Source organism: Oryx dammah, unplaced genomic scaffold, assembly GCF_014754425.2.
Source record: "Oryx dammah isolate SB20612 unplaced genomic scaffold, SCBI_Odam_1.1 HiC_scaffold_13, whole genome shotgun sequence".
In the NCBI taxonomy this organism is placed as follows: domain Eukaryota; kingdom Metazoa; phylum Chordata; class Mammalia; order Artiodactyla; family Bovidae; genus Oryx; species Oryx dammah.
Window position 1 is genome coordinate 8,842,370 of NW_024070197.1, and position 9,909 is coordinate 8,852,278.

General features: G+C 61.6%; 2 protein-coding genes across 3 annotated transcripts; both read left to right on the top strand.

Moving 5' to 3' along the window:
- Positions 1-1,482: 1,482 nt before the first annotated feature.
- On the top strand, positions 1,483-3,961 carry ASPDH (aspartate dehydrogenase domain containing). The gene is made up of 7 exons (XM_040252162.1): positions 1,483-1,755; positions 2,105-2,249; positions 2,511-2,595; positions 2,684-2,833; positions 2,916-3,136; positions 3,206-3,360; positions 3,790-3,961. Exons 1-7 carry the CDS (start codon positions 1,701-1,703, stop codon positions 3,831-3,833), a joined length of 855 nt encoding a protein of 284 aa, XP_040108096.1. The 5' UTR covers positions 1,483-1,700; the 3' UTR covers positions 3,834-3,961.
- A 94-nt stretch (positions 3,962-4,055) lies between these two features.
- Positions 4,056-9,363, top strand: JOSD2 (Josephin domain containing 2). Of its 2 annotated transcripts, none has more exons than XM_040252196.1 (5): positions 4,056-4,452; positions 5,067-5,229; positions 6,784-6,909; positions 8,014-8,208; positions 8,293-9,363. In XM_040252196.1, exons 2-5 carry the CDS (start codon positions 5,084-5,086, stop codon positions 8,390-8,392), a joined length of 567 nt encoding a protein of 188 aa, XP_040108130.1. In that variant the 5' UTR covers positions 4,056-4,452; positions 5,067-5,083; the 3' UTR covers positions 8,393-9,363. The 2 variants fall into 2 exon arrangements, with proteins under 2 accessions (XP_040108130.1, XP_040108129.1); XM_040252195.1 differs by having other exon boundaries at positions 5,070-5,229.
- Positions 9,364-9,909: the final 546 nt, after the last annotated feature.

Below are 9,909 nucleotides of genomic sequence, written 5' to 3' on the forward strand. Positions count from 1 at the left end.
GTCCCCCAGGGCAGTTTTGCATGCTGTGAAGACGAGCAGAGGCCAGTGGAAGCAGGATGAGGCACTGCTCCGGGCAGACATTGCTGCGCACACACGGGGCTCGGCCCCAGCAGCGGCTCGGGTCTCAGCCACCTTTCTCCCCTGCGCCCACCCTGGTCCGCGAACAGGGCAGGCCTGGTGCATGCACAGGACAGCTGGGCCCCGTGGCGTCCACAACTGCAAGTGAGGTGTGAGGAGGGCTGGAAGCCCCCAGGACCCCACCCAGGCCCTGTGTGCTCCCAGAGGGCCTGGACTGGGTCCATGCTCCTGGCCCTCCGCCTCCTCCCTGCCTGTTTTTGAGCCATAGAATCTTATCTCTCCCCCACCTGGAGCTCTTAGAGCAAATTCTTCCCTTATCACCCGTGGCAGCCGCCTCTGCTGCAACGTGTCTGGGGTCCCCGGCCCTGTTTGTCTGGCCTGTCTGCTGGGTACTCTCCTCTGGAACGACGCCTGGCTCCCTCGCTCCCCCTTTCAGGCTCTCTTTCTCTCTCGTCCTCTTTCAGGCGCCCCCCCATCCTGGTTGCTATGGCAGCGCTGCAGCGGGTACCAGGTGGTGGTTGGGGGCAGGGAGCTGAGAGTGCCGCAGCCTCCGCCATTTCCGATGCCAGGCACCCTCGAGGCGCGGTGGTGGGGGCTCATGGTGGGGGGTCACTAGGAGCCTCCCCAGGCCTCGCAGGTTCCTCCTTGGCCATGGGAGGTGGCGAGAGAGGGGCGGGCATGGGAGTGAGGATATAAGCTGGCATCCTGGCTGGGGGCAGGGAGGATAAAAGGTGAGAAGTCAATGTAACCAGAAGAATGAGCAGACTGGTGGGAGGCAGATCTGGAGAGAGGCTGCGGGAATGGACCCCTTCCATGGGAGCTGGGGGACGTTGTGGGGGGGGTCACTGAGGTTAAGATGAACGCAACTCCAGCTCCTGCTGCCTTGTGGGGAAGTGGGCATGACCAGGCCAGGCCTCCCTCGGACTTTGCGGGAGATGAGGGCCTAGCCTAGCTGGGGACAGAATGGTAGCCAGCCCAGAGGAGGCAGGAGTGGGAGCTGAAGGGATGGAGATCCAGGAAAAGGTGGAGAGACAGCGATGGGAGAGAGAGAGAGACGAGATGGAAACAGAGAACGAGAACCAGGGGAGGAAAATGCTGAGGAGGAACATTGACAAGAAACCCGGGTGCCAAGGCACCGGTGGTGGCTGGGGTGGGGCAAAGATGGGGACTGGAAATGCAGAAGCAAGGGGACAGACAGAGCCCAGAGTCCAGCGTCACCATCTCCTCTCCCCTGCTCCCAACCCTCTCTACCCCCAACCCAAGCAGGATGCAGTTTCCATGACAACCTGGCCGGCCAGAAAGGGGGGCGGGGGACTGCAGAGGAAATTTTCCACATCAGCAGGAAGACAGGAGGATGTGATGCAGAGAAAGAACAGGCTAGACTGGGGGGGGGGGGCATAACGCAGGGTCCTAGAACCCCAAACCATCTTGCCCACCATCCTCCTTCTCCCCCAAAGCAGCACTCCCTCACCCCCGCCTCTGGGCCACCGCAGGGAAGGGGGAAGGTTCGGGAGAGGACTGAGGGTCAGAGTCCAAAGATCAGCCGCTGCCCAAACCTCCTGTGTGGCGTGAGAGGGGCAGCAGGCAGCAGAGCTCAGACGCAGACCACTGAATTCAAGGGCATGGCCCTCGACAGGGTCCCAAGGAAAGTGGGGATAGTGGGCTACGGCCGCCTCGGTGAGTCCTTGACTGTCCGGGGCCTCTCCCCCAGGGCCCTTTCTGGAGCCTCAAAAGCCTGTGTCCTCCACCAACATTCCTTTCATCTCTGTCTTGATCTGTGGCCTGGCTGATTCTGCCTAAGCGTGTTCCACTCCCCACTGTGGGGCTCCGGCCCCTCAGGGTCTCTGTCCTCCGACTCCTGATTCTCTGCCCCCCACCCGGTTTTTGTGTCCCCCCCGGGGTCCTTGTCCTCCTCTCTGGGTCCCTGTCCCCCTCTCTCTGAGTCTCTGTCCCCTCTCCCTGAGGCCCTGTCCCCCTCTCTCTGGGTACATGTGCCCCCTCTCTCAGTCTCTTTGCTTCTCCCCAGGACAGTCCTTGGTCTCCCACTTGCTGACTCAGGGACCAGAACTGGGCCTAGAACTTGTTTTTGTCTGGAACCGTGACGCAGGACGTATGGCAGGGAGCGTACCCCCTTCTCTCCAGCTCCAGAACCTTGCTGCTCTCGGGGAGAGGTCAGTGACCTCGCCATGAGAGAGCAGGACTCTCTGAAACTCTTATTCGGGCCTCCTTTAGGTGCTGTGTGCTCTCAGGCAAGGTCCTTACCCTCTCTGGTCCTCGCTCGCCCAAACATGAAACAGGACAAGCCTCCATCCTCTTTCCCCTCCCAGGCCAGAGTGAAACATGACAGACCTCCACAGACTCAGGGAACCTTGGGAGCAGGGGGAGGTCCAATACCTCTTCGAGGCCTTCCCCGCCTCTCTCCCGTCTCCCAGGCACCCTGACGTTGTGGTGGAAGTGGCCCATCCCAAAATAATCCAGGAATCTGGGGCAGAAATCCTGCGCTACGCCAATCTCCTGGTGAGCCCCGCCTCTTCCGCCTTGACGCCACCCCACCCTAAAGTGGGATCCGTCTCCTGACCTCAGCTCCCCGCTTCATCTGCCCCAGGTGGGGTCCCCCTCAGCCCTGGCTGACCAGGCCACAGAGCGGCAGCTCCTGGAAGCCTCACATCGCTGGGGCCACGCCGTGTTCGTGGCCCGGGGGGCCCTGTGGGGCGCGGAGGACGTCACCAGGTTGGACGAAGCCCGGGGCCTCCAGGTGAGGGCCCGCTGCACTCCCTGGGAATGAGAGGCGGCCAACAGGCACACTCAGGCTCCCTGACCCCAGCTCTCACTACCAGAGCCTCCGTGTCACCATGGCCACACACCCCGATGGCTTCCGGCTCGAGGGACCCCTGGCTACGATGCGCAGCACGGGGCCTCGCGCTGTGCTCTATGAAGGCCCTGTTCGCGGGCTCTGCCCCCACGCCCCCCGAAACTCCAACACCATGGCGACCGCTGCCCTGGCCGCCCCCAGCCTGGGCTTCGACCGTGTGATCGGGGTGCTTGTGGCTGATTTCAGGTGAGCGGAGCTGAGTAGGGGTCTGGGCTGGGGCCAGGCCAGCTAGACTGACCACCCTGCTTGCCCTAGCCTCAAGAACGTGCACGTGGTGGATGTGGAGCTGAGCGGACCCCCGGGCCCCACAGGCCGACGCTTTGCTGTGCACACACACAGAGAGAACCCCGCAGAGCCAGGCGCTGTCACCGGCTCTGCCACCGTCACCACCTTCTGGCGCAGCCTCGTGGGTACGGCCAGGCTCCTCATGGGCACTAGCAGCCCCTCTCCGCAAGCCCCAGGCGGAACTTGAGTCTCAGGCTGTCTGAGTCTGCAGTTCTAATTCCGTCTCTGTCGACTGATCTTTATTTCTGAGTCTCCTTAACCTTCTTCTCCACGACGTTGTCTTTATAGATCTCTCTCTCCAAGTCTCCTCTCCCAGCCTCTGTGTCCCTGTCTCTCGGGGACTCTAGCACATATGTGAGTCTTTCCACGCGCCAGGTGTCTGTCCCTCTTCCTCTAGGTTTTGGCCCCCTCTCTGGGTCTCTGTTCCCCTCTGAGTCTCAGTCCCTCCCTCTTAAGTCTTTCTCCGTCCCCACGGTGGTCTGTTCCTTCTTCCAGGTGTCTGTCTCTCCTCATCTGTCTGTCTTAGCCTTTCATTCCCCGTATCTCCCCCGCAGGCTGCTGCCAGCTCCCCTCCAAGCCGGGGATCCATCTCTGCTGAGAAGCCTCCCCCTTTCCAAGAGGACATCCTCATCTCATTATTTACCTCCCACCACCACCGACCCACTGCTGCCCTGGCCTCAGTGTCCCCAGACATCCCTCTGGTCTCAGTAAACATTGGACGCTCTTCTCCCTGCGTGGTCTGGTGTCTAATCACTTTCCCTTCCGTGACGTCACGCTGCGTCGTCACGCTAGGCATGACGCCAGCCCAGGGAACGGACGTACAGGGAAGTAACACCCCTCGAAGCTATCGCGAGAGCCTCCTCACTACTTTTCCCAGAAGCTTCCGAGCAGCAGGAGGGGTGGAACTGTGAGAAGGAGAGGACCGATTTAGGGCACATTTCCGGGACTCCTCGAAGGGCCGACGGAAGTTGTAGTCCCGGCTTCTCGGGGCGACAGCGGACTTCCGGGCCACGCTGCCCGGACGTTCCGTGAGGAGCTCTCGCTCTCGCCGGAGTCGCCGGGAATCGTAGTCCGGCTCGCGGAGGCCGCCGGGAGCTGTAGTCCACCCCACCTGCCCAGTCAGCGCGGTGCCGCCCGCCCTGCGCTCTCGGAGCCCGGAGCCGCCGCCCGGGGGGATGCGGGAGCCCCCGGTTTGGGGGAACAGAGAGGCAGGCGGGGTGAGGGGCATTTCCAGGCAGCGGAGCGGGCGAGCGCCATGGTTGGGGTACAGGTCGGGGAGACAGCTCTGTTACTCGGTGTCCGGGGAGAGGGCCCTGTTGCCAGGTGACAGGAGGAGAGAACTCTGTTGGTTGGTGACAGGGGGGGAGCCTTCTGTTGCTAGGCGACCAGAAGAGACCCTGTTACCTAGAGACGGGGAGGAGGCTTCTTCTATTGCTAAGTAACCAGAGGAGAGCCTGGTTACCTAGTAGGGGGCGAGGAGGGGGACGAGGAGGCTCCTCTGTTGCTAGGTAACCAGAGAGTAGGCCTGTTACCTAGGGACAGGGGAGGGGAGTTCTCTGTTGCTAGGTGACCACCACAGGGACCCATTCACTTAGGGATGTGGCGGGGGCCGGGGCGGGGGGAGTGGTCCTCTGTTGCTAAGCGAGAGAAGAGAGAGCTTTTTTCCTAGAAATAGGGAATGGAGGTACTCTGTTGCCAGGAGATCGCCAGAGTCAGGGGCCCCTCAGGCTGCCCGAGCCCCCACTCAGTGACGGTGCCCCCGAGGGCCTGCTGGCAGGTTGGGCTTCCAGATCCCAGACTCCTAAGCACCTTCTCCCCCTACCCCTCCAAGCAGGAGCCGAGGACGGCATGTCCCAGGCCCCAGGAGCTCAGCCAAGCCCGCCCTCCGTGTACCACGAACGGCAACGCCTGGAGCTCTGTGCCGTGCATGCCCTCAACAACGTCCTGCAGCAGCAGCTCTTCAGCCAGGAGGCTGCCGATGAGATCTGCAAGAGGTGACCATCACCCACCCCAACCCCTGGAGAAGCAGGGCTCACGGAGGCGGGGACACCCACCTGGGTCTCGGAGCAAAGCAAGGCCCGGGGCAGAGCCGTGCGGCTTTCTGCTGCCTCATCCCCTGCCCTGCTGGACTCTGGGACTCAGAAACCTAGATGTTACCCAGGCGTCTGCTCACCCCGCTGACCTCAGCCCCTGACCAGGCCTCAGCCTTTTACCTGGGCCCTCATCCTCACTCTCTTCCCACCTCCCAGCTTCTGGTTTATCTCCTTCAGTCCCGGCTACACAGGGCTCCCGCACTGCACCTGCCCTCCCCGACTCCCAGGGCTCCCCCAGCACCCCTGGCAGAAGCCCCGGGCTCCGCACCCAGCCTGATAACCAAAACCCTGTGTGCTGTGCTCCCCACCCGCCTCTGCAGCTTCATATCTCACTGCTTGCTTCCAGACAAATTCCCTCTAGTCTCTGAATGAGCCCCACATGGTGCCTCTGGGCCTTTGCACAGGCTGTTCTTTCTGCCTGGCACGGCTCTCTCTTCTTGGCAGCCTGGAGTGTGCCGCCTCACTATTCAGGATTTCAAACATCACTTCTTTGTTATCTCTCTGCCTGAGCTGCTCCTCTCTGGCCCCACTGCCTTCTGGACCCTCTCCTCAGCCTCCAGTCTCTCCCCTCCACTCAGTCCCCCATGTGATCCTACGCCCCCAGATGACCCTTTCTCCCCATCTCTTGCTCACAGCCCTCCCATGCCTCCACCCCTGCCATCCTCAGGCCAGTCCCAGGCCCTCAGACTGATTATTTTAGAATGTATTCACCCCCTCCCATCATTCAGAACAGGAATCAATCAACTCTTTCATGGCTCGGCCTTGCTGGAGACTCAGAGATGAGTCCGCTGTGAGCCCCTGCCCTAAGGGAAGCCAGGGAAACAGATACACAGAGGAAGAATACACAACTTTCCCCCTCTCCGGCCCCTCCCCCTGCCTTGCCCCCCAAAGGCCCGGAGACAGAACAAAGTTGCCTTTGTCTCAAGGAGGCGGGGCCCAGAGACAAGTGGGCTGGGGGACAGCTGGAGAGAAGGCGGGGGCGAGGGGGGGGGGGCAGGAGCATAGGAGATGCGCTGGGTCAGGTGGCTGCAAGGAATGGGGGGGCATGGAGCCAGGAAGCCAGCAGGGCCCAGATCCTGCCAGGGACAGCCGGGGGCTGGGGTTCTCTCCTGGGGTGACAGGGGTGCCAGGGATGGCTGGGGCAGGGGCAGTGCTGTGTGTAGAAGGAGCCCCCAGGAGGGGTGAGATTGGAAGCTGGTGAGGGTCCAGGAGGAGGAGGGCAAGGTCTGAGCAGAGCTGTGGGTGGGGGACAGGGCCTACTTCGCTGAGGACAGGACGAGAGTGTTGGGGGACAGGAGGAACATGGCTGGGGGTGATGAGTCGGCAAGGGTTGAAGAGAGGGAAGAATCCATGGCTGGATGACTCACGGACCCTGGGACGCTTTGGCTCTGTGAGGGAGGGGGACGCCTTCTCAGGAACCCCCAACTCAGGAGGCCCTGATCACCTCCCACTCAGGTTGGCCCCAGACTCCCGGCTGAACCCCCATCGCAGCCTCCTGGGCACCGGCAACTATGACGTCAACGTGATCATGGCTGCCCTGCAGGGGCAGGGCCTGGCTGCTGTGTGGTGGGACCGAAGGAGGTGCGGGCCATAATGCTGCGTCAGGCATGCTGAGCTGGGCGCGGTGGGTGCGGTGGGATGGTGGCCGGTGGGGGACGAAGCAGAGGGAGGGGACGGGTGAATGGGAAGGAGGAAGGTAGGGGCAGGTGGGTGGAGGGTTTGCAGCGATGGATAACGGGGAGCTGGCCCACTGAGGGCTCGGGAGGTGGTAGAGGGATGGTCAGGGTGTGAACCGATGGATGGATGATTGGCAGATTGATGGGTAAGTGGATGGTGAATGGGTAGGATGGGTGATGGGATATATGAATGGATGGGTGGTTGAGTGAATGAAAGATAAAGGATGGATCGTTGATATGTGTGACGTGCTCAGTCAGCCGTGTCCAACTCTGCGACCCCATGGACTGTAGCCCGCCAGGCTCCTCTGTTCATGGAATGTTCCAGGCAAGAGTAATGGAGTGGTTCACCATTTCCTGCTCCAGGCCAACCCAGGGATTGAACCCACATCTCTCGTGTCCCCTGCATTGGCAGGTGGACTCTTTACCCCTGAGCCACCTGGGAAGCCCTCACTTGATAGGCAGTGGGTACCAAACATCCAAGATGGTTGGCTGGATGGACGAATGGAAAGAGCAGATGAAGAGTTGGGTGGGTGGTGAAGGAGATGTTGGGCTGCTGGCTGGCTGGCTGCGGGTTGATTGCATCAGTGGGTGGATGAGTGGGTCAGGGAAGAACGTGGATGGTGGGTGACTGTTCTATGGCTAGGAGGCTTGGATGGGTGGGTGGTGCATAATGGATGGATGATGGGTAGAATCAGCAGTAGATGCGTCAGGAGTGGATGGAAGAGTTGTTGGGCAGGTGGTGCTTGGGGCTTGGCTGGGTGGGTGCATGATGCGTGGGTAACGAATGGTCAGGCAGATGAGGGTGAAGGGTGATGTTGGGTGGGTGGCTGACTGGGAGGTCTGGGTGGGTGGGCAGCAGGTAAGTGGAAGGAAGCAAAGGGTGGGCTGATGGAGGTGAGTCCCTTGGTGGGCTGGGGTTCCCACCGCCGCTACCAGCCCGGGCCCCACATACAGCAGGCACCAGCCCAGGGTCGGGGCTCTGACGGCAGCGTCCCCTACCCGCCCGCAGGCCCCTGTCCCAGCTGGCGCTGCCCCGGGTGCTGGGGCTGATCCTGAACCTTCCCTCGCCGGTCTCGCTGGGGCTGCTGTCCCTGCCCCTGCGCCGGCGGCACTGGGTGGCCCTGCGCCAGGTGGACGGTGTCTACTACAACCTGGACTCCAAGCTGCAGGCGCCCGAGGTGCTGGGCGACGAGGATGGCGTCAGGTGAGGGGCCACGGGGAGGCGGCCTGTTCCCCTCTCCCCACCCAACCTCCGCCAGGCCTCATCCCCCTCCACGTCTGGGCACAGGGCCTTCCTGGCGGCCGCACTGGCTCAGGGCTTGTGTGAGGTGCTGCTGGTGGTAACCAAGGAGGTGGAGGAGCAGGGCTCCTGGCTGCAGGCAGACTGACCCCAGGAGGAGGGGCCCACGGCTGCCCGTCCGGAGCGGCTCCCACGACCACATCAGCCTTCCGAGCAAGCACCAGGGCTGGGGCAGGACACTTCGTGGACCCAGCGGAGGCCCCGCCCCCTGCCCCGTACGCCCCGCCCCCTGCCCGGCCTCCTGCTGCTGCTGCCTCAATAAACCCAGTAATTTGCTCCCAGTCTGGCCCGTGTCTCACGGGGACCCCTCTCCTTCAGTTTATCAGAGAGACCTAACCGGGTTAGGCTACCTCCTGCGACACACTCACCTCTCAGGGCCTCGGGTTCCTCATGGGGGTGGGGCGGGGACGCACAGGGGAAAAGCAATGCAAATCCTTGCCCTCTGAAGGCGCAAGGGGGAGACTAGGAAGAAACAAATCGGTGCAGGCCAGAGTGTACTGGGAGATGAGCCCCACGGAGAAGGCGAGGGTTGACTTCTCAACGCCCAGCTTGTCCACCAACTGGCAGTCGTGGCCCCAAAAGACCTTATCCAGGAACCTGTGAGTCTGGCTAATCCGCTGACCTCAAAGGTGGGAAATTGTCCTGCGTGGTCTGGGTCAGCCCAATATAATCCCAAGCGTCCTTAAAAGTGAAGGAGGCAGTGGGGCTTCCCTCGTGGTGGTGAAGTATGGTTAAGACTCTGCATTTCCACTGCAGGTTTGGAGGAGGTTCAGTACCTAGTTGGGGAACTAAGATTCCATACACGGTGCAGTGCAGCCAAAAATTTAAAAAAAAAAAAAAAAAGGAAGAGACACGAGAGGAGACTCAGAGAAAGACAGGTGATGAAGATGCTATATGGGACGCTCGGGGTGGGGGGCTGGGGGTGTCTGAAGACAAGAGGGGGTCACAAGCCAGGAAACAGGTAGCCTCTAGGAGCTGGAAGTGTGAAAATGAAAGTGTTAGTCATGTCCCATGGACTGCAGCCCGCAGGGCTCCTCCGTCCCTAGAATTCTCCAGGCAAGAATACTAGAGTGGGTTGCCGGATCCTCCGCGAGGGGATCTCCCCAGCCCAGGGATTGAACCTGGGTCTCCATCATTGCGGGCAGATTCTTAACTGATTGAGCTGAGGGGTCTTGGGCAAGGCTGGCTCTAGGAGGCTGGGGGGGCCCTCTCCAGGGAGCCAGTGGGAAAGGGCCATTCCAGAATTAGAAACAGCTCCCAAGGAGACCTGGAATGTTAAGGGAGATTTCTCCTGTATCTATCGGAGGAGGTGATTAGAGATAAGGGTAGATCCTGGCAGGCCCACTGCCCATAGAGCCTCCAAGAGCAGTTGGACCTGACCCAGGGCGAGGCTGTGAGCAGGGTTTGGGCAGATCAGTCCTGGATACAGAAAGACCTCTCTGGGGCCACATGGGGGCAGGCTGGAGGCCCAGGAGGAGGCTGAGGGTCCCCGTGGGAGGAGATGAGGCTGAGCCAGGACCCTGAGGGCAGAAAAGAACTGACAAGAGGGTCAAGGCACGCTGTGGGGGTGAGGGAGCGGGCAGGGAAGGAGGGACCCCGGGGTCT